Below are 25,887 nucleotides of genomic sequence, written 5' to 3'. Positions count from 1 at the left end.
TAACTGCAGGATTCATGCCAGCTTTAGCAGAGAGCCCTGCACTGGGGTTGGGGGGCCTAGGCTGGCTAACACTTAATGGTATTTCGACTCTTATTTGCTACTCCTCCCTGTGTATTTGGCTACCTTAGGAACCTAGAACAGGGGTGGTGGTGGTGGTGATCTTCAAGGTAGGATTAGGGCATTCCTGTATCCTCTAGCAAGTTATCATCAAAATTCCACTCTAATCCCTAACAGATTGTTATGTTTACTCTTGGGAACAAAACAGTGTCATTAACAAATTCCTTTAAAAAAATCAGCATTCCGCATGTACTGTGATCTTCTTCAGGTCTTAAGTTCTTTCACAGAGTCTCACAAGGTCTAAGAGACTCATTGGAAGGACACACAACAACAATAATAATAAAGTAGCACTAAATACAGAAAACCCAAGCTCTAGCTGGTCTCTAATGTCCCACAGTTTAGACACCGACAACTGATGACCTCCTTGACACTGCCTCCCATCAGTCCCTGTTCCCCACTTCCGGGCTCACTCTGCCTTTGCCACACTGGTCTCCTTTCCGTTGCCAAGCATGCTGAGCAAGCTCCAGGCTCTAGTCCCCCAACACCTAGAGCTTCCTGGAGATGGCAGCAAGGCCACCTTCCTCACTCCACTCTCACCACTACTCAGTGGCACCCCCGAGACACCTTCCTGCAAAGTACCTGCTGACTCCATGCCCCTTCCTCAACAGAACTCATCCTACTACACTCACCCCCCCACTGACATAATTGTACACTTATCCCCCCATCTGACCTGATTTACATCCATCCCAATTTAATATTCAGTTGCCCATCTCTCTCACCAGAGAAGTTTCAGGGGTCAGGGTGGTCTGTTTCATTCACGGCTCTATCCTAGCACCCAAACCAGTAACTGGCATACAGCACAATGCTCAAATAAATATCACTGAAAAAATGAATGTCTATTTTGTAGACGTCAAAGGTAAGGCCCAGGGAGGCAAAGTGACTTTTCCTAAAGCTACAACCTGATAGTTACATCAGCTGCGACCCAAACCTGGGCCAAGTGGCTTTAGTGGAGGTGACTCGTGTTGTACTGCACAGAGCGGGTCAGCTAAAGGGCTGCTGGGCTGGCTTTGGGCTTTGCTTGTGCATGCGGCCGCCTTCATTTTCATACCTTCCCATGTCAGCAAAGCCCACGGGCCCCTGCCCCTCCTTCACCACTCTGCCTCTTCCAACTGCCCCGCTTCTGCAAACATTTGGCAGGTGGCCCAAGGCCTGCTGTCGGCAAGAACTGCTTCCTGTAGATTTCCCGGCACAGGCTGTGTGTTTAGTTCTGAGGGCCCAGCGGGTTCAGTGACTTCCTTGATTGGCACCTGAAGTCTTTTCCACCAGTTCACCTTGTAGACAAAAGAGGCTTTGAGAGTCTGCAGACTCTCTCGGTGGCCCATCCCAGATGAGGAAATCTCACTCAGGAGCCGCACTTGGCATCTCAGTGAAGGGCTCCGGCCACTGGGTCAGAGTGTGCTGATGCTGAGCAGCCAGCTACGGTGGGTAGATGCAAAGGCATCTTCTGCTCATTAAAACATCATAATCCTCCTGTGTGTGTGTGTGTATGTGTGTGTGTGTATGTGTATGTGCGTGTGTGGAGAAGGCAGGGCAGGGAGCAACAAATACATAAAAACATGTCCAAATAAATATAAAAATACAGAAAAAATTAAAATGATAAAACCTACATTCTTAAATGTTCAAGTAATGGAAAATCCAAAATTAGGTGGAGTTAGCCACATTTTAGAAACAAAACAAAAAATCAACAGCAGTGGTTTGCAGTTTACAAAGTGTTTGGTATAGAGTGGTTTTCAGAATCAGACCGCGAGTCTGAGTGTGAGCTCTATGCCTTAACTCGCTGTACAACTTGAAGCATGCTAGCCTTTCTATGCCTCGGTCCCTCGTCTGTAAAATGAGCCTTCCTATGGTGGCTGTGAGCATTAAATGAACTGATAAAAGCCCTTACCAAGGTGCGTAAGTGAAAATAAGTGCATAATGAATGTGAGCTATCAAGGTTATGTTATTTAATTGGATCATTACAACAACCTCTTGATATGAGGGTAGATATTAGCATCTCCACTGAAAACAGAGAAAACTGAAGAGCAGAGAGAACAAATGACTCAGCCAAGATCACTAGGTTATGGTGCAAGAGCTATAATTCTGACTCCATTCATCCATTCATTCATGCACTTAACAGCTACCATGCCAAGGATAGGGTCTGATGATGTAGCAGCAAAAGGAACAACATTCCCTGTTCTCATGGAACTTGTATCTAGTGGGGGAGATAGGCCATTAACAATAAACAATATGTCAGGGAAAGAAACATAGATTCTGGTAAGAGGACAGAGCGCTGGGAGGTGAGTGTTATGTCAAATAAGGGGGGTCAGGGGAAGGTGGCACTTGATCAGTGAGATAAGCAAAGTGAGGGAGCAAATCATACAACAAGAGGGGGAAGGGCTTTGTAGGCAGAGAGAACAGCAAGGAGGAAGGCCCTGAGGCTGGAGCATATGTGCAGGGCTCAAGGAACAGCAAGGAAGGCAGTGTGGCTGGAACAGACCTAGTGAGGGAATGAGTGGAAGAAGAAGAGGTCGGAGGGGACAGTGTATCGATCCCTGTCAGGATTTTATTCTGGATGACAGGGTTAAAGTGTTAGCACCATCACCATCCTCATGAGCAATACATCATCTTCACATTGTCAATGAAGATAATGATGAGGATTCAACATCACCACCACCACCATCACCGTCACCATTACATTGGGCAATGCAAGAACCCAAGAAGTCCAGTTTGAAAAAAAATCACCAATAAATGTGGCACCACTCTGATTTTTCAGGATTTTTTTTTTTTAATGGCCCAGTTTTATTCTCTGGAGCTTAGATACACATTCCATACAGATTAAGGTGGGGTTCTGGTGGATGGCGGCCAGCACCTGGGCATGCTCTAGTTCTGCTCTGCCGTTCACCCCTTCCTGCTCGGGTGCCCAAGAAAGCTGTACCCACAAGAAACAACGGCAACTGAGAATCAAAGAAAAACATCCATTGTACCCATTGTCCTTTGCCTTTGCCAGGTGAGCTTCAAGGCTGAGGAGAGCTTTTGATAATGTCTTCAGGGAAGGAAGGAAGGAAGGAAAGGAGGAAGAAGGGGAGGAAGGAGGGCTAGAGAAAGGGGGGAAGGGAGGGACTGGACAGGGGGAAGAAGAGGAGGTGGGGAGGGGAAGGCTTTAGGGGACAGAATGGTGGGACTACCTCAGCCTCCAGAGCTTTTAAGGTTGAGAGACCTAGAAGAGAACGTTGCCACCTGCCACAAACTCTTGCTACCTACAAGAGATCAGGCAAATGTTCAGAAATGTTAAGACCACAGCTTAAGTACGCCAAAGAGAACGATGGTTCATGTCGCCTTGACATCTACTTCTCACTGCCGCGCTGGCTCCACACGTGCCAACACTGCTCTGCTGAATGTTCAGCAAAGTGTATTTATAGGATTAAGCAAACCAGGTGTGAAAGTCTCCCCACATTTCCCCAGAAGGGCGATGGAAGATTTGGGGGCTTGGAGACTGGGATGTGGAAGCAAAGGCCACTGCTGGGCAGCTGCACCCATTCATATCATAGGTGTGGGCGAGACTGGGGGGCTGGAGCTCTGGGAGGAGCTGTCTGGGTGAGAAGAGCTGAGATGTAGTTGTGCACACGGAGGCTGAGGGAGACACTGAAGGAGCTTGAATAGGCTGACGACATTGAATTTCTGTGAAGTTTCTTTCTCCAAATTGAAACTTGTAATGTGATGGTAGGAACATCTTCTCCATCAAAGCTCTGAGAAATTCAAATGCTCTATCCTACCTTAACGTACTTTTTAATTTTTTTATTTTGAAGGTCCAAACCCCTTTTCAGGGTTGTAGAGATGAAGAGACCTTTCTTTCAACCCTTCTTTCCTGCCCGCTGTGACCCACAGCATGGACCTCCCCTTCTCTTCCCAGAGCTGCCTCCCAGCTGTCCCTTTGTGTCTCACTCTCCGTTTAATCCCATTTGCACCCCGAGATGAGGACCTGCCACTTCCTCCCACTGGGGCCTCTGCAAACATGGTGAGGTTTGAGCCCCAGACACTGAGGCCCTGATGTTCTATGGCAGCTCTAGCTTGGCAGCAGATACTTTGGAAAGATGAGCATTTTAGGACTCAGGGCGCTAAATTCTGTGAAGGAAAATGAAGCAGGTGAAGAGATACAGAGTGAGTGAGAAGTGTGCATGGGAAGAGTGTCATTTCAGAGAGAGTGGCCAAGCATCTCTGAGGAGGGGACACTGGCACAAAGAACCTCAGTGAGGATACCTTGGGGAAGAGGGTCTGCTTTCAGTTCTTTGGGGTACATATCCAGAAGTGGAATTGCTTGGTCATATGGTAATTCTATGTTTAACCTTCTGAGGAATTGCCATACTGTTCTCCACAGTGGCTGCGCCATTTTACATTCCTTCCAGCAATGCACAAGGGTTCCAATTTCTCCACATCCTCACCAACACTTGTTGTTTCCTGTCATTTGATTTTAAAGAACAGTGAGAAGCCCAGCATGCCTGGATCAGAGTAAGCAAGAAAGACAAGGCAGGAAAGGGCAGGAAGAATGCCACAGAAGTCTAGCCATGAAGGGCCTATAGCTATGGGAAGGACTCTAGCTAATACCTGGAGGGAGACTGGGAACTTCTGGAGAGATTTGAACCATGAAGGGTCATAAGCCCATTGATAATAAGGAAGGTAAACTTAATGCTCCCAGCTCCAGAAGCCTGGGGCCTCTAAGGACAGCACAATCCTCTTTTCTCCCGAGCTGCCAAAGGGTTAAGTAAATGCAAACAGGGATAAATGCAGTGAAAGGAGATACTTCCTTCCCCTGGCTGACACACCTGATGCAGGAAGCAGACTCGTGCTCCCTGGGAATGAGAGCCCTGGCAGACTGGTGCTTCAAGGAGAAAATGAACGTCGCCTGGACACAAGATGGCTTAGCACTTCCCATGTTCGTTTCTGAGAGCTACTGAACAGCCTGAGGCCCCATCTGTTTTCAATCTTGTTAAAAGGGCCTCGTGTGCTGGCGCCTATTTAAAATAAGGCACACATGGAGTTTCTAAAATGAAGAAGAAAAAGGGCCCATGCTTTCCCGGCCGGCACAGCTTATGTGTTTATTTTGGAGCAGGCTTTGGGAGTTCTGAGACAAGACATAGCTAATTTCTCTTCCTGAGGTTGATTTGCAAGTCCCCATAGGCTTCTGCTCCAAGCATTTAAGGCAGCTCCAAGCGTTTAAGGTGGCTTGGTATGAACCAGCCACCCTTCAAAAGCCCACTGTGAAATATCTCCAAATTAAGGCTGGGCTCAGGAAAGGGGGAGACCAAGGGCCACTTTCCTCCTTGCAAACGAGCTGTTCGATTCCTCTTCTTCAATAGAGATTCTTGTTCCTAAAGGCCAAGTTGGTCTTCTCAGATGCTCATTTTCTTCCCATGGGGCCAGAGCAGTTCCAAGACAGCATGATGCAGGTAGGACTCAAGAGCCAATCTGAACCGAATCCCCAAATGGGGACTGCAAGGGGTAGGGGCAGGGAAAAAGAGCCATCTGCGATCAATGCACTCCCATGTCAAGAAGCCAAGGCAAGGGGGATCTTCTTCTGTCCACTTCTGGGTAGCAGAGTGACCCTCTGAGCTGCTGACTCACAATGGCACTTGCACGTCCAGTGCCACAAAGAATTGAAATGGGTCCTTCCTGACCTTGCAGGCTCAGAGAAAACACCTCATCAGCTTAGAATCACATACACAGCCTCAACAACGATGGCCCCATGTGTCTGGGGACTTCATAAATAACTTCCCCTAAACCCAGAGCAGAGGGGATGAAAAAGGGTGTAAGAGAGACAGGATGGGGGTGTCAGTGGTGGCCCAGCAGTGATGGCTCATGTCTTCTGCACCTTCACACCTGCTTTCACTCTAAGGACCCGGCTGACATGACTTTCACTTGGTGTAGTGACGTCCAACGGCGATGGTGGCAATGGGGATCCCAGTAGGAACAATAGTAAGAGAAGCAAGGGAGACAAAAGTTGGAGAAGCAGTGGTTGTAGTCACCGGAGAAGCAGAAACAAACGTAGTAATACTACTGATTAGCTGTGAGAGGACGAGATGAGGTAGCTACTGAACACGGGTATTTCCAGTGGCAATGTATTTATAATTTCATATCATAAATCATATTTATATTAGGATTAAAATGCATTAATAGTTTTTAAGCACTTACTATGTGCCAGGCACTGTTCTAAGGACAGTAGCCACCTGAGATAGGTCCTCTTATTATTCTGCCCACTTTATAGCTGGGAGCACTATGGTACAATGAGATTACATTTATTTCCCAAGGGAAGCCACAGATCAAGTAAACACAAGCAGTCTGGCTCCGGGGTCCCTGCTCTTAGCTACTCTACCAGGCTTCTTGCAACCCGGGGCAAGGGGGCCGCAGTCCTGGAAGTGGTGGTAGGATTACAGCAGGAGAATTACCTCTGAAATGGCCTTAGTCACCTTCTAGAGGTTCAAAGGATTCAGGATTTTCCAACTATGAATCAAACAGAGCAGGATTTTTTATTTTTTAATTTACTTAAATGTGGGGTTTTTATATAAGATTTAAATGGAAATAAGAGTTCTGTTTTAAGACTATTAAAAAGCTGCAGTGTGGTAAGGCTTTGGATTTTAGACAGGTGTATTAACCATGTCTTACTTTCTATACTCTGATGTTTTGATATCTTGAGGCCTTGCTGACCCTGGAAAGACTGCCTCTCACAGAGTTTTAGCCAATTCCTAGAGATGGTAAATAACTCGCCATAGAGAGTGCCTTTCAAATGCAAGCCAAAACCAATCCAGAGCCCATGTGCCAACCACCTGCTCTGTGGGGCTCTCGCACTCCAGGCCACCATCCCTCTGCCCTAAGACCCCAGGGCCAGGTACCAGACAACAAGGAATAGCCCCTTACACCCCAGAGCCTGCTGAAATTATTCCAACTCGCCAGTCCTAAGGCTGCTTACCCTGCTTGCCTTTTCCTTCCTGCAAAGCCATAATAAAGGCTCTTGCCCACATTTTTCCCTAGCTCCTTCTTCTTCCTGACTGGCCATGGTGTTCATGTGGTCCCCCAATGTGGCGTGCCATCCCTCCTACTTTTAGGGGACTATGAATGCAATGAACTTATCTTTCATGTCAGTCATTTCGGTGCATCTCACCGTACTTAACTAAAACAAAGCCTGGGTACTTTTACAACAGGCTTGGTCCAGCTCTTCAGGATTTCAACAGACTCTAGGTCTCTGCTGAGCTCCTGGGTACAAGCCAGGGGACACATTTATTATGTGGGATTGTGTTGCAAAGTCACCCAGCATGGGCTAAGATAGATCCAGGTTTCAATTCCATTCTTGGAACTTCCTAGCTGTGCAATCTTGGGGGAAATCACAGGAATTTCGGCCTCACTGTCTTTGTCAGGTAAGAATGGGGGAGAAGGTCCCTGCCCTGTCCTTGTCCCAAGGCTACTATGTTGACTGAAAGGAAGTGTGAAGGTGAAGTTTCTTTGGAGAGGTCTGGTCTGGGAAGCCCTCACCATCATAAACTATACTACCATCACCTATCTTTAGGGAGCCATAGGACTCCCCACACAAAAGGTATCATCTTTGAGTTGTTTCTTTCTAGAACAGGGTTTCTCAACCTTGGCACATTGACATTTTGAGCTGGATAATTCTTTGCTGTGGGAGGCTAGCTTGTGTATTTTAAGATGTTTAGCAGCATCTCTAGCCTTTACCCATAGATGTCAGTAGCATTTCCCTGTTGTGACAACCAAAACTGTTTGCAGCCATTGCTAAATGTCCCCTGTGGGGCAAAATCTCCCCTGGTTGTGAATTATTGATATGGAAGAAGGAATGAGATAGGCTCTCTCCCTTTTCCCTCCCTCCTTCCCTCCTTTCCTTCCTTCTCTTCCTTTCTTTCTTCCTCTCTCCCTCTTTCTCATCCTTCTCTCCCTCAGCCCAAGCCTCACCAAAGATGCTCAGTAGTCTGCAACCCCAGGTGCCCCCATGGAACACCACGGCTCTAAGAGGTACAACTGGAAAACAGTTGCTCTAGCAGACAATTCCCAAGTTACAGATCACCAGAATAGAGCTCAGATGTCTGTTGTTCAGAGTTCTTGGTTTCATTCCCTTCATATATTTATTAACTGAGCTCATCTTTCAGGATCCAACCACCTTATCCATAATTTGTCATCCTTTTTAAGCAGGCTTGGATTAAACCCACAGAATGTGCGAACTGAAAGTTCCTTTGGGGTCACCTAGTGGGTTTCATTTTACTACCAGCTCTGGCTGCTGTGTGGAGAATAACGAGGCTGCCCTAAGCTCGGCTGGGAAGCGTGCCTTCATTGAGCAGTTGTATCTGTTGAGGCTGGGGGAGGACAGGCAGGTAGAAAGTGCTCCATGCATTTGCCAGTTCCTTCTTTTACAAATGATCAACCTAGATCCAGGATCCCCTCTGACTTAATGAAAATGGACCAAATTCTTACAATGTGTTGAACATATAGTAGCACTGGTATTACCATCTCCATTTTGTGGATAAAGAAACTGAAGTTTAGAACATAGAGTCACATGCCCAAAGTCCCACAGGTAATAAGAGGCAGTGTCAGGATTCGATCCCTTGCTCTTCTGATACAAGGCTCAGCTTCGTCCATCATGTCAAACTGTCTCAAAATATCTCTTCTTTCTTCCGAGGCGACAAAAAATTTTCCTCCACACAAGTAAAATATACAGTAGTAAGAAAAATTAGTAAAAATGAGCCTGTTTACATCCAGAATCTTAATGTCATTTCCTAATAAAGATATGCAAAGGGCACTGAAAGCAAGGGTTAGAAGAAACCAGAACAGGCAGTAGATGCATATCCCAGGAACAAGGGAGGAGTTAGCAGTGGGAGTTAGGAAAATACAGTGCTTTATGGAGTATGGGCTGCTGGGGAGCTCGGGGTTCATATCATGACTCTGCCAACCGAAAGCTGCTTTGCTGGACCTATGGTAGTAATACATAACTTACATGGCCACTGTGAGGATAAGGTAAGGGTATGTATAGTAAACTCTTAGCAGAGTACCAGGCATGTGTGTGTGTGTGTGTACAGCAAGGGCTTAACATATGGGATTCCTTATATTATCACTGTTATCGGTACTATGAAATACTAAATTTCATGGAGGTGTTTAGGGTAAAGAAGGCTAGTTGTAAATTGCTTAGAGACTACAAAAAAGGAGTGGGAAAAGACCTAGGTTTTAGAGAGAAGGTGAACACATAAACAAATAGGTATATGGATGGGAGAAGAGGCAGATGGATATATATTCATAGAAATAACATTTTTGGAAACCAACATGCAGAACCTAAGGGAAAGCTGCTATAAACAAGAGACCATCTAAATTAGATATTTGCTCCTCCAAAGACTCTCAGGGGCACCACTGAGCAGAAAGAGGAAAAGAGAGGTGGTGAGAAAGGCATGCTGGATGCCTGGTTGGGAAGAGTGCTGGTGCTGCTTAAGAACTTTGGCCTTCATCCCATAGACATGGAGGAACATGGACCATGGAGAGCAAAGGGAGTCAGAGAGAGACCAAAGCGGCTGCTATACAAGAAGCAGCAAATGAACACAAAGACCAAAACCTGCTTCTGTCTAATGAATGCAAAGTTGGGGTCCCTGGTATGTGGCTGGCCCAGCCAGGGGAGGTTTACCCCTGTTTCCCTTGCTTTTCCTGGAAGCCAGAGGGGTGGGCTGCTGGTCTCCTCCCTGTCTGGACAGAATGTAGGCCCTGAGGTGGGGTGGGTGGGAGGTCATCTGGTTCAATTCCATCTTAAACAGGCTGAGAACCCACCCATATGCTCATGAAGGGAACTTCAGGGTTGTTGCTCAGGGAGCAGAGGAAGGTTCCAGCAACACAGATAGAGGGGGTTCAGAAAACCAGATGGGCTGTCTGTGGTCTCTGAGAAACTCAATCTGAAAAACTACATTAGGCCAGACAAAGCTAGCCTTTTTTCCAGGTCTGGCTGGGCAACAGGTGAGTTAAGGGGAAAATTATGGGCTTTCAAAACAGGCAGATAGAGGATCCTTCCAGTCACAATTCTGCCACTAACTCCACAAACACCTACTTTGCTTCTCTTGGCCTGTTTCCTCATCTGGACAACGACGAGACTCACGCCCCAGGCGTTGCCGACTGACTGATTACAGGGACGAGCTAGAAGCAGTCAGGTGATGAGGAGCACACAGCCGACCTGCAGGAGCTCATCTTCCTTCTTTCCTTTAACACGCTCTCAGAACCCCCAAAGTGTAACCCCAGATGCCCCCAAAGTGTAACCCCAGATGAGGCTCAGTTCCGCCTCCTGTCTGGGGCTACCTTCTTATCACTGCCAAGGTCATCCCCCGGGAACTCCAACGCCAGGCTTGGCCAAGAGGAGACAGGGGTTGGGGGAGCTGGGCTCTGCTATCTCCGGCACCATGACCCTGGGCGTAGAAGTGAGCCGTGATGAGCCCCAGTTCGACAGAAGGGTGCGACGCAGTAAGATGTAGGGTCGGCAGTGTGGGCTCCAGGGCATCTTTGGAGCCTCCCACATCTCCACTCTCCCACTGCCCGCTGCAGGGCTGAGGGCAGGACGCTTACACTGTAGAGTCTTCCATCCGTATTTCTTTGCTGGGGTTGTGGTGAGAGTAAATGAATTTATACAGACAGAGTCTTAGTGGCTGGCACGTTGTGCTCACTTAATGTCAAGCACCACCTTCCCTATATGTACGCACCATTGCTTTACCTGTATCATTGGTGTCAGATTAGTGCTTGACCTGTGTCATTTACCAGGCAAAAGGATATTTGGGCGAGTCTATCTGCTGGGAGTTCTTATGGTGGATCCAATATTTTCTCTGTCGCTTTTTCATTTTTCCCCACCCCAGGTAAGTTAGAGAGATACTAAGTGAGCACAGATTATGTATCTGTGTACTTGGAGCACCTACTAAGTACGTGAAAAAGTGCCCAGTGGTAGCCTACCCACCACATGCTATTACTATAACACTGTGTATCTTTCTCTCAAAGCTCCTAATCAGCTTATAATTATGGGATGTGTGTGTGTGGAGGGGGAAGACTGATTATGCAATTGATATCTGTCTTCTCCATTAGATTTTAAGCTCTATCCAATAGAGACAGTATCTGTTTTTAATCACCATTATAGCCCTAGCATGTAGTAGGCAGTCAATAAATATTTGTAGGATGAATAAAGATACTGTCCGTGTTCTCTGTAAGCCCAGAGTCAAAGGGAGTGATAGGCAGGTGGACTGGTAATTTCAAAGCAATCTGCTAAATGTAATGGTAGAAATATGCATGAGGTGTGTGAGAGCATGGATCAGGGGCAACTCACCCTGCCTCCCCGGGGTGGTCAGGGGAAGCAGAATAGAAATAATGCCAGGGCTAACTCTTGAAGATATGGCAAAACTTGGGGAAGGATGTCCCAGGAGAAGAGATTTCCATGAGCAAAGGCATGGATGGGGATGTAAACACAAGATAGTATTAGGACAGGAGAGGAACCACAAAGTGTTTGCTAGGACTACAATCTAAGCTAGATAATGGAGGTGATAAGGAAAGAGAGGCAGGCAGGGGCTAGCTCACAGAGGACTGTGGAGGCCAAGCTTGCATCCCATGGAACAAGCCTCATGCACAAGCCAGCCCTTTACACAGGAGAAGAAATTCACCAAGTTGTGCCTGGATTTTACTTCCCTTAATACACCTTGCCCCCTAAAATAGCATCTGGAGTTAGACTGCGAATTCCAGCTCTGCCACCTCTAAGCTGTTCGGCCTTATACCATTTCGTTTCCTCACCTGGAGAATGGGAAACGGTAGAATACCTACTCTTCACAAGATGGCGATGAGGATTAAATGAACTAATCCAATGAAGTGCTCAGTGTGTGCACAGTGCACAAGCATGTGATTAGACAGTGGCTATTATCATCAATCCCTTCCAAGCCGAGGACGACACCATCCATGGAAATTCTCTCATGTCACTCTCTAAACTTCCTGAGAGAAGTGGTCCCAGCCAGGTTCAGACTAGGCTGAATTCTAAAGTAAGCAGTGCCTTAGAAAAGCTCCCATGTGATCTTAAAGGTAGACACCGTAGGACATACAAACTTATTCTCAGATACCAGCCTCCCTTCTCTTTCCCAGGGACTGGAAAATGCAGCCAGTCTGGGTAGGATCCAAAAGAATCCATTTCAAAGCATAAGTCCTGTTTATGTGCGGGCCTGACTCCCCTCCTCAGGAGATTCTGGTCAGGGTGGGCTGGGAGATTCCTTAGACAATCTAATAGATTAGTTTCCAGTTTAGCATAACAGCTAGACAGATTTCTGCGGTGAAGTCATCCCAGTCAATTAAAAGGCATTTTTCCCTGCTGTGAGTTCAGAAGTCCCGTTGGTTTGTTCCAGCTTTCTGGGATGTTTCATAATAGGATCCACCCTGGGTTAATTAATAACCCTTGATTCCTACTGAAATGCAAAGGCTGAAATCCTCTGTGTAAGCACATCCGGGCAGGGGCTGTTGGCAGAGCTGGGGTGAAGCCAGTGGGAGCTCCTCTCATCAGGGAGTGAGCCAGACCCCAAATGGCAGAAATGACAGCAGAGCCGGCAGTAAACGGAAAGGGTGGCCAAGCACAAGCTGAAGGTCAAAGCTGGAGAGGGTATGAGGAGGGGCAGAAGTGGGGAGAAGTGGGCAGAGGAGGGATATCATAACCAGTGGAAGGCACCACAAGGCCAGAGATTAGGTAGATTGGGAGTAAACTGGAATGTGGGCGGTGAAATGGGTCAGGGCAAGTGGCTGGGACAAAGGTGGTGAATAAGAAGGGGTTGAGAGCGCTTGCTGTTATGGGATGCCAGTTCAAACATATCATGCGGCTCTGGTTCCATCTGGTCTCTGCTTTAAAGAAAAAATAGGTCATCTCTTCCTTTTTCAAATGCAAGCTGCAGGTACAGAATGAAGCTAAAGACCATGTGGCAGGGATTTACATGCATTCGCTGGAGAGTTACCAAGTCCTTTCTCGGAACCCCAGCCCCAAGCACAGTACTCAAGGATAAGATGCCTTTTTCACCCAATCCAGAGCAGAGTTTCTCTGCTTTGAGCCTCCGGCCACCACTCCTACCCAGCCAGTCTTCTAAACCACTATTAGCATGTGCATCCTAAAATGAAAACATGATCACGTTACTCCACAGCTTAAAAATCTAACGGGTATGTCCCCACTGCCTCTACAACACGATTTCCAGCTGCTTGCCTTGCCACACAAAGCCCACCCTAAAGAGACTGTTCTCTGCCTTCTTTTCCGGTTTTATCTCACACACCCTATACTCTGGTCATTTTCCCCAGATGTGACAAGCTGAGATTTAAAGCATACTCTTTAGCCAGGAGACTTGATATGCACATCTGCCTCCTTCGCAGCCTGATGCAAAGCTAATTCTTTTCCCCAATCCCCCACCAAGCATTAACCTCTCTGTGAAGCCTTTCCTAAGGATGTCCCAAGGCAAGGGTGGCGATCCCTCTCCTGGGCTCACTAGGGTTTGCACAGGTCCCTAATGCATTATAGTCATTGCCCCCAACCGTCTTATCTTTCCACCAGAAGGAGAACCCTGTGAGAGCGGAAGGCTCTGTCATTAAGGCCAAGTACAGAGCAGGTGCTCAGTAAGTGTTTCTTGAATTAAGGAGTGGGTTGAGATAAGTCAAATTCTGTTTTATTTTTTTTAATACACATCCATCAAGAAGTTAAAGGGCTTATTAAGTTCTCCTTCAGAACTGCTGCTTAATTTCCATTGGAGTCTCGTTTAGCTATGATACTACCAAGTGGCAGAGCAGATACTGATGGAGGGAGGTGGCAGTGAGGATGGGAAAATTACCAGACATAGTAGGTAGAGGCTATGGCACTATGAGCCTGATTTCCCAGTATAAGAAGATGGACTTGCTCTCATTCTCATGGCTCCTTTCTCCTCGTCTTTGATTAAGGGGCTAATGAGCAGTACAGTCAAACCAGGGAGGTGGGCCATGAAGAACTGTCCACCTGACAAAGCAGTCCCTGTTGCATTTAGAATCAGCAGGGCTCATCCAACCATGGTCTCGATATTCCCTCAGCCCTCATTATTTGGAGCTTGCCTCTGGCCATCAGCTATCCATCCTAGACACCCCTGCTCCCACAAGAACAAGGCCTCTTGCAGGTAAATGTGGAAAACATGGACTTTCTGACTACAGAATTAGATTAACTTGTTTGCTACCAAAACCATCAGAAGAGACTAATGGCTTTTTAAATGCGGAAGATAAAAGATAACATTGGCAGGTGGAGAGATGTAGTAGGAAAAATGGTGACATGGGAGATGGGAGCCTGGGGTCTCTACACTGGACTCCAACAATAATTTGATGTGTGTGCTAGGTCTAGTCACTTCCCTGCTCTGAACCCCAGCTGTTAAACAAGCAGGTTGGATTAGATGATCTCCAAGGTCCCTTTCTAGCCCCACCCTACTATGATTGTACCAAACCATCCACTCACTCACACATTCACTCAACAAACATTTATTGAACACCTTACCGGGACCTGTGCTATCTGCTATCAAGGAAGGGTTAGAAGTTTGCTCCAGATGCCAGCTGAATGCCATTTGTTTGGGGAAATATGACTGGATATATATGTAAATGATAAACACACACACATAAACATGAATGTTTTATATTTCTTATCCCCCCCCAACTATAATACAGCAAACTTCTTTAAGCATAGATTATATCGTTTCCATTTCTGAAAAACCCCAGGGACTGACACCTAGAAATTACTCATGTGACATGTCTTTAGCAACGTAAAGGGGACTGTAAAACTAGCTATTAAGCACTTAGCACTTTCTATATGCCAGGCTCTGCTTTGAGCGCCTTGCATGTGGTAATTTACTTCAATCGTGCAACTCTGTAGGTACATCTTGTGATTACTATTATTACCATTATTATTTTCCTTGAGGACAGTGAAGCACAGAGAAATCAAGTTACTTGCTCAAGGTCACTTAGGGAGTGGCAGAGCTGGGACTCCAACCCCAGTGGTCTGGCTCCAGAGTCAGAGCTATTATAGTCTTCATGTCGTCTGAAGAGTACATCTACACTTAGAAACAAATTTGGACGAAAACAAAGAACAAACAGAATTGTTAACGGAAGGACTATCTAGCAATAAGTCAAAAACATCAAATGATGAGTAAGAGCCACCAGGGTTAGTGAGGAAAGGAGGAGTGTTTTGCTAGAAGGATATCTCATAAGAATTTGTAATTTATCCAGTAGATCAAAAGAGTAAGGTGAGATAGGAAGGGACGGTGGGATTATGTGCTTGAGGAACCTGAGCCAAGACGGGAAATGCAAAAAAGCCTGATGAAGACAAATTCAAGACCCAACATACACTCTAATAGATCTACTTCAGTTAAGCAGGCCCCCAGTATCGGTTGGACCTAGGTTCAGATCCCAGTGGCATCACATTCTTACCAGCTGTGTGACCCTGGCTGGGCAATTTACTTAAGATCTCTGAGCCTCAGCTTCCTCAGCAACAGACACGTTGTGTGGGATGAGTTAAGGCTCAGGAAGCACTTAACATGGCACCCAGCATACAGAAAATGTTCAATCAAAGTTAACCACTATCACCATTACTATTGTTTCTCCATTTCTCTGTTGTCTTAAATTGGTGAGCCTAAAGATAGAGCCAGGATGGTGATAAACTCACCCACATTAATAATGCCACGGTTAAGAAGAGACACACTTGCCCCTCTAGTGAGTTATGTTTCAGCTAATACGCCCTAGTGTCCCACCTGCTTTTTTCATTCCCCCAGCTGGTTCTTAGATTTGAAAAGAAAAAGGCCTCCATGGAGACCTGCACGCTTTTAAAAATAATACAAAACAGAACGTCTGAGGTCAGGGTAAGCCAAGCCAAACAAATAAATCTTGCAGGATTGTGTTAACAAAACAAGGCTTAGTGGATCAGAGCGGGTAGAGTTCTGCCCGACTCAGCCCTGCAGAGAAACACCAAGCTCTGGTGAATTTCAAACACAAGGAGGTCAAATAGGAAGAGCAAATTATGGAGCACTTCAGAGTTCAGCGTCAATACTTGGGCCGAAACCAGGAGAACATTCTGTGCACGGTGGACACCAGAACCCATGGGTCAATTACAGTCCTAGAAATCCACATCAGAAGGGTCTTATACATCATCTATACAACCTCTACGGAGGGCAATCTGGCAATATCTATCAGAATTATAAGTGTATACTTATAATGGGAGGTGTACTCTGAGATAGACATCCACCTGTGGGAGGTTCAGTGGGAGGTTCATCAGGGAGCGCTCCAGGAATCACCACCGCTGGATTGGAAGAAAAAGGAAGGAAGCAGCACGGGGTGGAAGAAGTTGGGCTGCACTGCCATCTCAGCAAAGGCCTCTGTCAACTCCACAAAGAGCTCTGGAGCTGGGATGGCCCTTTGGAGTTGTCCCAAATTGGGGTAAATGGGCGAGGTCTTCGTACCGCCCAGTCACTGCCTCCAGGAAATAGATGGGAGCTGGGGCAAGGCAGCTGTGCTCACCTGAGGCACATCCAGAAGAGTGCTGACTGCTGAGGGCTGGCTTCTGGTAGCAATGCCAGCAGCTGGGGGAAGTCCTTTATTCCTCCAGGTGCATTATAACACTCATGGCACGGGATGCTCTTGGAACCAGTGGTTCTTTTTCTAGGAAGGAATCCTATGGATATGCTAACAAACATTTGCAGTGACATAGGTTTGGCATTATTTGTTAATAGTAAAATTATGGAATATAAATTACTGGATATCCATATGATGGCACTATAGGCAACCATTAACAAGAATGAGGCAGCTCTGCACGTACTCTCATGGAATAAACAACCAGTACATTAAGTGAGAAGTCAGGGTGCAGAACAGTACAGAGAAGTAGAAGGGTATGTGTGGACCTTGAACAGCTAAAGGGACGGGCTGTGTTGCTCACTGTCTATGGCCCCTCAGCCCCACACCTGCACTACGGGGGCTGAAAGCCTAAATCTACGCTTCCCAGAGTCTTTTGCCAACATGCATACCCACTTAATTTCTACCAATGGGAGGCATTTATGCAAGAGTTGAAGTCAGGAAGGAGGTAGCAATCATTCTGCTTCTGGTGGCAGCTACAGAAGCTCATCGACAGCCTCAGCAGATACAGCGGGTTGGTGGCAATTCCCACAGCATCGGTGGGAGTGCAGACTCATGGTTCTCCACTGGCCATGGTGGTAGTGACAACGGCAGCAGGGAATGTAAGGCTGCTGTGGCTCTGGGTAACAGGATTTTCCCTTTTGAACCATTTGTTATCAATCCTCTCATTAAATCTTCTTCTGAAATACCTACAATGGTTTATGTTTTTTGAACCGACTACTATTTATGAAAAACAAAGGAAAATACACATATATGTGTATTTGATCATTGCATTTAAAATCTCTCTAGAATGTTGCCCAAGGAATTAGTGATAATGGTTAAATGAACTGGTTAATGGATGGTTAAAGAAAATAGATTATTGGGGCAAGGTTGGAGGTAGACTTTTCATCAGATACCATTTTTGACCTTTTCAATATTTGGCTATTTGAATATATTACCTTTACCCTAAAAACACATAAAAGAGAAAAATAATAAAGGTTATCTCCGATGAGGTACCTACATTTCCTGTGAAACATTCACCACATTCACCACCCAGTTTTTGCTGGAACTCTCCACCTACCGAAGGGGCATGGCCCATTCATCATTACTCAGTACTGCTTCTTTTCTGTTCATACCAAGTTGAAATCCATGTTCTTGCAGGATAATACTACTAGCCTGAACTCTAACCCCAGTGAGGCAATCTGGGGTGGTTTTTCAGCACAGCTGCACGTGAAACTTTTATCATTCATTTCAGAGAGGGTATGGAACCTTCCTGAGCCTCAGTTTCTTCTTCTGTCAAATGGGGAGTGTCATAGCAGAGATCTGAAAGGGTTGTGGTGAGGTTGAAATAAGATTATGCACGTGAAGTGACTAAACCAACACATCGGGTTATTGCTCTTGATATCTGCACCACCGGCAGAAAAATGCAGTGGGTAACAGGACGGACCTGGAATCAGACTGCCTGGGTTCAAAGACAAGTTTCTGCCAATTATAAGCTGGGCAACCTTGGGAAAGCCACTTATTCCCCCTGGGTCTCAAATTCTGTAGGATGGAAGCAACGCTAGTGCTTATCCCAACAATCAAAACTATTCAACCTGACCTTGGAAGTACTCAACATATGGTAACTGTTACCGTTTGCACCTACTCATTCAGGTTGTAGACACTCTGCAGGGAGTAGATGGGATCCTAGGAAAGACCTGTCTCTGGACTAAACGTCTCCAGTTCCTTATACTGATCCCCTTTGCTCACAGATGTCAGACTCCACTGACTCAAATCACTCTCTTCACAAGGCATTCTGTGGGATACCCCCTTGTGGTGTGACACCAAAACTGGATCTGTCACTAGAGTCTGACCAGCATAGTATATGTGTGGGTGTATGTGAGAAAGACAGGTGTGTGTGTGTGCGTGCGCTTGCACGCACACACATGTGTAAATGTCCCATCACCTTCTTGGATTCTAAATGCTGTAGTTTGATAGTGCAGCCTGAAGAGGCATCAGATTTTGGGGGGAGTAACAACCATAACTATAGTTTACTGAGCACCTAATATAGTGCCAGAAGCCATGCTAAGCATACAACTTACACTGACTCATGTAATCCATACAATAACTCTGGAGGTAGAAACTATTATCCTCATTTTTCAGGTGAGGAAACATGCATAGATATGTTATAAATAGAAGGTCAACACAAAAAAACACAGTAGAGCTGAGATCCGGCTCCAGTCCCTCCTACTCTGCAGCCACAGTCAACCTCCACACTAGACTTCCTCCACAAATATTAAGAATTTGTTCAAATCTTAGGTCTTTTCTTCCCCATGCGATTTCAAAAGGCTAAGTCTCCCTAATCTTGCTCCTCTTCAGCTGAGTTTTTCCATAGTGCCTTATATTGTATCCCTCTTCAATTTGATTGTTTCAGATTTAATGTAGCATATTCTCTCTCTCATTCAGCTTCAAGTCATCAGCAAACGCAATTGGACAAGTCTCTATTAAGGAAAAGAATAAAGCCAAGGGCTCTGCCATTACATTTATTTCTCTCAAGGTGTATCTCTATATCACTTCCTGGTGGGGGTAATGTTCAACCTGTTACCAATCCACCAATCTGAATTAACATCCAGCCTCCATTTCTCTATCTTACTGGCAACTATTTCTTAAAATATCACATGGTCTTTATGGTCAATATAATATCTACAACAAACATTCATTCTAAGAAAGGCTGACCCATAAAGAGCTGTGGATGGAAGGCTGAAGTGGGTATGCAAAATATATACTTCATGGTCTTAAGTGTTTAAACTATTTTTTATTTAAATTCAATTGGCCAACATATAGTACATCATTAGTTTCAGGTGTACAGTTCAGTAATTCATCAGCTGCATATAATACCCAGTGCTCATCACATCACGTGCCCTCCTTAATGCCCATCACCCAGTTACCCCATCCCCATCACCCCTCCAACAACCCTCAGTTTGTTTCCTATAGTGAAGAGTCTCTCATGGTTTGTCTCCCTCTCTGATTTCTTCCCATTCAATTGCACTGCTAGGTTTTTATCGCAATGATACAAATGTGATCTGAAGGGGGACCTGCACCCCAATGTTTATATAGCAGCAATGTCCATAATAGCCAGACTATGGAAAGAGGGTTTAAACTATTTTAAGGGAAAAATCCCACCTTTGCTTCCCTAAGACATTTGAGTTGAGGAAACAAAGAACAGAAGATGAACAGCACTTGAATCAAGAGCCTTTCCAGGGGTACACACACATCTACCTAACCCCATCCTAACTCCAGTATCACAGGAGGGCAGTACTCAAAGGGAGCCACTGGCCTTCATAGGCAAACCTGCGGCTCGTCCAGCTTCCTTCATTGGAGTCAAGAGCAGATTCCTCACCTTGCCTTGTCTTTCTCTCCATTGTTAGAGCAAGGCATTGCCATTGCTTATGCCTTGGTACCTCTATCATCACGGAGGAAAGATTGACCATTGTAATTGCAGCCTTTTTTATCAGAGAGGAAAGAAGCCCAAGGCTCCCTTCCTACCAAGTCCTAGTCTGCTCATTTCTCAGAAATGAGTCTATTTGAGATTAATCCATGCATCAAACTCATTGCTTAGTCCCACAGAGGGGTGACTTGTACCTGTGGAGAAAAAGAACTTTTGCCTCAAATATAAATAGAGGAGAGCTTGACATGCCAACCACCCTGGCCGGAATGTCTCAGACCCTTCAAGGACACTGCTGTGAGGCCCCACAGAGCCAACAGGGCATTCTGGGTAATGGAATGCAACATGATGCAGTCCCCACCCCCCTCACCTCCCTGGCCTCCCTAGGGTTTCTTGATTCCTGGCTCTGCAACAGCTGAGGCAAACAGTTTTTGAACTTGGGGGGAAGCGGGTGGAGAGAAGGGGCGGAGGCTTCCTCTAGGCCAACCACAACTAACTCATTCGCTCTGTCCAGCAAAACCCAGACAGTGCAATTATCTGGTTAATTTGGCCCTTAGTTGGGAGACAGACTTCCAAAATGTGAGACCAGCTCAGACTAAACAGTGGCTTCCATCCTAAGACTTTTCCCAAGTGCAAGAGGATACATGTGAGATTCCTGGGGGGTTGCTTTGTGAGCTGCCCATTCATCCAGATGGTAAAAGGCAAACAATTCAGACTCTAAGATGGGTTTAGGAAGGCATGTCTTTCAGGGAAAAATGCCCAAATGACCTGCTATTTGGTCTCCTGGCTAATTTGCCTTCTGGCTTCTATGAAGGGGGATGGCTGGAAATCAGGATGACTCTAAATTAGCCAGTGTTTTCCAGCATGATTGCAGCCTTCATAGATTGGCTGAGTGTCCCCAGAGCCCCTGGGTGAGTTATTCTTAGGGCAATTCCTGATGATGCCCTATAGATTTTATACCCATAAGTTGGGCCAGGGGCATCACTGAGATAAATGGGTAAAATTAAAACATGCCTCTGGGGTTTTCACAAATGGGATAAGATAGGGCTAGCTAAATTGGCAACTGAGCATTTACCAGATGGTTTATGGAAAAACCAGATTTTTGAGGGGAATTAAGAAGCAGTAATTTATCTCCCTTGGAAACTGACAAGCAGCCTGGAATCTGTGGAATCTTTTTTTTTTTTTTTAGATTTTATTTATTTATTTATGAGAGACAGAGAGAGAGAGAGAGAGGCAGAGGGAGAAGCAGGCTCCCAAGAAGCAGGGAGCCCGATGCGGGACTCGATCCCAGGACTCCGGGATCATGACCTGAGCCGAAGGCAGACGCTTAACCATCTGAGCCACCCAGGCGCCCTGGAATCTATGGAATCTATCAGTTATTCATTCTGCAAGTATTTCTTTAGTTCTAGCCCTGTGCTACTTAACAAAGTGAGATCCAAATAGCCATGGCCTCTACACTCATGCAAATAATCCCACACCTATATATATGGATAAAGGCGGGGAAGGACAAGCTCAGTGTTATGATAAGGAATAACCAGGTTAGCTGATTTAGATCAAGGTGTGAGAGGAGGAGTCTTCGAGGAAGGGATTTAAAAGCTAACACTTTGGGATGCATGGGTGGCTCAGTCAGTTAAGCGTCTGCCTTTGGCTCAGGTCATGATCCCAGGGTCCTGGATCAAGTCCCACTTGGGGCTCCTTGATCAGCAAGGAGCCTGCTTCCCCTCTGCCTGCCGCTCCCCCTGCTTGTGCTCTCTCTATCTTCTGACAAATAAAATCTTTTAAATAAATAAATAAATAAATAAATAAATAAATAAATAAATAAAAGCTAACACTTTAGGGGCTTCTGGGTGGCTCAGTTGGTTGTCTGCCTTCGGCTGGGGTCATGATCTCAGGATCCTGGGATTGAGCCCTGTGTCGAACCCCCAAGTCAGCGGGGAGTCTGCTTCTCCCTCTTCCTCTGCCCCTTCCCCCAGCTCATGCTCTCTCTCCCTCTCAAAAAAATAAACTCTTTTTATAAAAAAAAAAGCTAACACTTTAAAGAAACTATATGCTTTTTTAGAAAGATCACTCCAGTGTTAGTAGTAAAAATAAATTGGAAGTGGGTGAAAAAGGTAGAGTTAGGAAGATTGGATGAGAGCTAATGATGGTTCAGCCAAGGCTCTATGCAGTAAGGATGTAGAGAAGTGGATGGACTGGAGACATGGGATGTGGCCTCAACTAGCTGAATGGGTGTAGTAGTGGAGGGAGGGGAGGCAGCAGGGAGTCTGCGCAGGTTTCTAGCTAACATGGAAGGTAGAGGGTGTCACTCTTTATTGAGAGGGAACTTGGGAGGACAAGTAGGTTGTGGCTAGGGGAAGATGATGTGTCCTATTTTGGACTCAACCAAACTGGACTCCCACCATTCCACACCCTATATTTCCAGCCCCCTTACCTTTGCTCACACTGCTCCCATCTCATTACTCTTCATGTTGCCACATCCACTTGTTGAAATCCTACCCATCCTTCAAGATGCCTTCCAAATATCAACCCCCCCACCCCTTGGAGCCATTCTAAATCCCCCAATTAGTGGTGGCTTCGCTGCCCTTAGCACTGAGTTTGGACCTCTCTTTCCTGGACTCCACCTGTACTGAGGTTCTGTGAAGACTTATCTTGCCTCCCTTCCGAGACCACAAACTTGAGACAGAGCCTCTGCTTCTATATCCTCCTTCCCCACATGTTAGTGAGCTAGCATAGTAGACGTTTGACAAATATTTGTTAAGTGAACAAAAATAACGTACTCTTTGCCATGGAAGGAAAACCAGTAGACATTGGACTGACTTGAAAGCCACAGGATCAAATGAAATTCAAGTTTAAGGTGTTTTAATACTAAGCCAACTCAAATTGGATGCTCAGAAAGGCTTTCTGTTCCTCCAACACACCAAACTCAAAGAATGCTGAAAAAGTCACACCCTCTATTTTCTTACTGCACTTTTCTGAGTTCATCTTATAGTAGGGACCTTGTCTATCTTATTAACTCTTTGTCTTTGATGATGATGATGATGATAAATAAGTAACATTTACTAAGTGCCTGGTATGTGCCAGGCACTGTTCCAAGTACTTGGAGACTAACTCATTTGATCCTCATAGTCACCCTATGAAATTGATGCTATTATTACCCAATTGTACAGATGAAGAAATTGAGTTGCAAAGAGCTTAGTACTGCTCAACCAAAGTCGCACAGTTAGTAAAGAGTGGCACTGGGATTCAGACCTAAAGTCTGGCTCCAGAGCCCAAGCTTTGATGTGCTCTCCTAAGGCTGAGCACCATGCTTGGCATTTAGTAGGTCCCCAACAAGTGTTCACTGAATGAATGGGAGGAGCCCTAGATCTGGAGGTTACAGGTTCTAGTCCTCATTCTGCCACTGACTTCCTATGTAGCCTTGAGCAAGTCTGTGTTTCTTTCCCCATAAATTGAGGTGCCTAGCTATTGATATTAGCAGTAATAACAAGAGCCAGTATTCATAATTCCGGTCTCATTTGAGGTTTTAAATAATTTAATCCCGACAACACTGATTCAAGGAAATTGAAGCATAGAATGACTGAGTCACCTGCCCCATACCTATTAAATGAGAGAGCTAGCATTCAAACCCACTGTGCTGCCTAGCCCAAGTAGTTCCAAGGAGATGCCTTGGAGGCTATGGGGGAAATGGGGAGAAGGTAGAACAGGATGGAGCAGACAGATTTTTGGGTTCCCCATGCCCATTTCATCAGTTTTCTTTTCTCTATTTTGTACAATGGGCTCCTACTTGAGATTTCCTTAAAGAAAGGTTCTGCTGCTGAAACAAAAACCATCAAACTAAATAATTCTGGAATTTAATAAAATTCCCAGTTATAAGCCAGGATTTTCTGACAATCTTGGCTCATGGTAGCCTCATAAGATGAGGCTCAAGGCTGCTCCTGGGAAGGGCTCTAGCTGTGGAAAACATCAGGGTGAGAGCACAAAAGACCCAGCTCCAACCTACCTGCTCCACTCGGATCTCAATCTCTCCATTCACCTTCTTTCCATGAAAATACTTGGTCCTGTGAAAGAAAGGAAGAGAGCTCCTGAGTAAGGGTGCACACTGCTTTACTGTTTTCTTCCTTCTCCCAAAGGCCTTGCCCCCAGAGGTGCATGTCAGACACATTTGTAACTTCATGCTCTCTCCTCCCACCTTGACTGATGATTTTCTCATTATTTGTATGTACTGTGTGAGAGGGGAAAGAATACTGGACGGGAAGATTGGAGACTCAGGTTCTGGTTCTACCAAGTGGCTCGACCTCCCTGTGTCTCAACTTTATAATCTGTAAAAGGAAGATATTAATACCTGCACGACATATGTCTAAGTATTATTTTAAGGATCAATGAGACAAGGAATCTTACACAAATAATTATTTATTTTTATTATTTATAGTTACACTCTATATATTCCATAAATTATCTACCCATCCGCCCATTCCTCCATTTGTCCATCTGTCCAAGGAAGCAGCCCTCATCTATCTCTTTATCCAACCATCCGTCTGTCCGTCTGTCCATCCATCCATCCTTCCTTTCATCATCTTTCCTCTATACCCCTACTTCTACCTTCTCAGTAAATGGCATTCCATCTACCCATTGCTTAAGGCGGAAACATAGACATCATTCTTGTTATCTCTCTCTCTCCCTATCCCACTGATTCTACATTCTAATTATTTCCCAAATCCACCCACTTGCCAATTTTTCTCTGTAAGCATCCTAATCTTGGCCCCCTCATCTCTCTTCTCATATAGATTTTCTTTCATACTCTTCTTTCATAGTACTTACTACAATTATAATTAGTTATGATCAGTAACTGCATTTAATGCCTATGTCTCACTAAACTATAGCACAGTTCCTTGAAGTAAGGAACAAATACTCACAACACCTACCAGAGTACTTAACACACATTAGGAGCTCAATTAATATATGTTGAATGAGTAAATGAGTGAAGAGATAGAGGGGAAAAAACCCACTTGTTGAGTATGTACCCTATGCCAGAAACCGTGCTGTAGGCTTTAACCTATATAGCCTTTCTCATTTAATGCTTCCAACCACCACCATGAAGAAGGCATTATTATTTCCATCCTATAAAAGAGAAAACTGAAACCCAGAGAGAGGAATATTTTGCCTAAGGGACTTGAATTCTGGCCTTCTAATTCCATTTCTACGTTTTTGCTCACCCCTGAAAAACAGCAGCAAATGTTGGGGTACTTTGGGTTTAGATGTCCTCTCACACACAAGGCAAAAGTAATAAAAGTTTCCATTTGCTCTTTTGGATTTGGGTATGAAGAAGCCAACAGTTCTCAGGCATTCGCTGTAAACTGAGCACTGTGTTAAGCATTTACATAAAACTTTCTGGGGTAGAGATGGCGCTTTGTTCCAATACCCATTCTCCTCTTCACCACAGTAAGAAAGTTCACAGATTGGCACACACACACAAAAGAATGAAGATCCCAACTCTCCATTCAGCTAGATGTGGCCACTTGATTGAGTTCTAGTCAATAATTTGTAAGTAGTACATCCAAGAATGCTCTCCGTTTCTTCTATTCTTCTTCCTGGAACATCCATGTTGCCATCTATTTTTTCAACCTGCCATTTAGGAAAGAAAGAATCCTTTCCACAAATTCTCTGCCCAAGCTTCAGTCTGTCTGCTTCCAAAGAGTCTCTATCTACACTTAGCTGACGCCAGTGGAGTTCATCTCTTTCCA

General features: G+C 45.4%; 1 protein-coding gene across 1 annotated transcript in view; it reads right to left on the bottom strand.

Moving 5' to 3' along the window:
* SYN3 (synapsin III) overlaps positions 1-25,887 on the bottom strand; it is a 445,616-nt gene that overhangs the window by 362,823 nt on the left and 56,906 nt on the right. The window contains exon 3 of the mRNA XM_025882043.2: positions 24,147-24,204. Coding sequence (XP_025737828.2) covers positions 24,147-24,204 — 58 coding nt within the window. The remainder of the gene's footprint in view (positions 1-24,146; positions 24,205-25,887) is intronic.

Source organism: Callorhinus ursinus, unplaced genomic scaffold, assembly GCF_003265705.2.
Source record: "Callorhinus ursinus isolate GAN/ISIS: 27379988/994484 unplaced genomic scaffold, GSC_fseal_2.0 scaffold14, whole genome shotgun sequence".
Classification (NCBI taxonomy): domain Eukaryota; kingdom Metazoa; phylum Chordata; class Mammalia; order Carnivora; family Otariidae; genus Callorhinus; species Callorhinus ursinus.
Note: the sequence above shows the minus strand (reverse complement) of the source record. Positions and strands in the feature narration are given on the sequence as shown.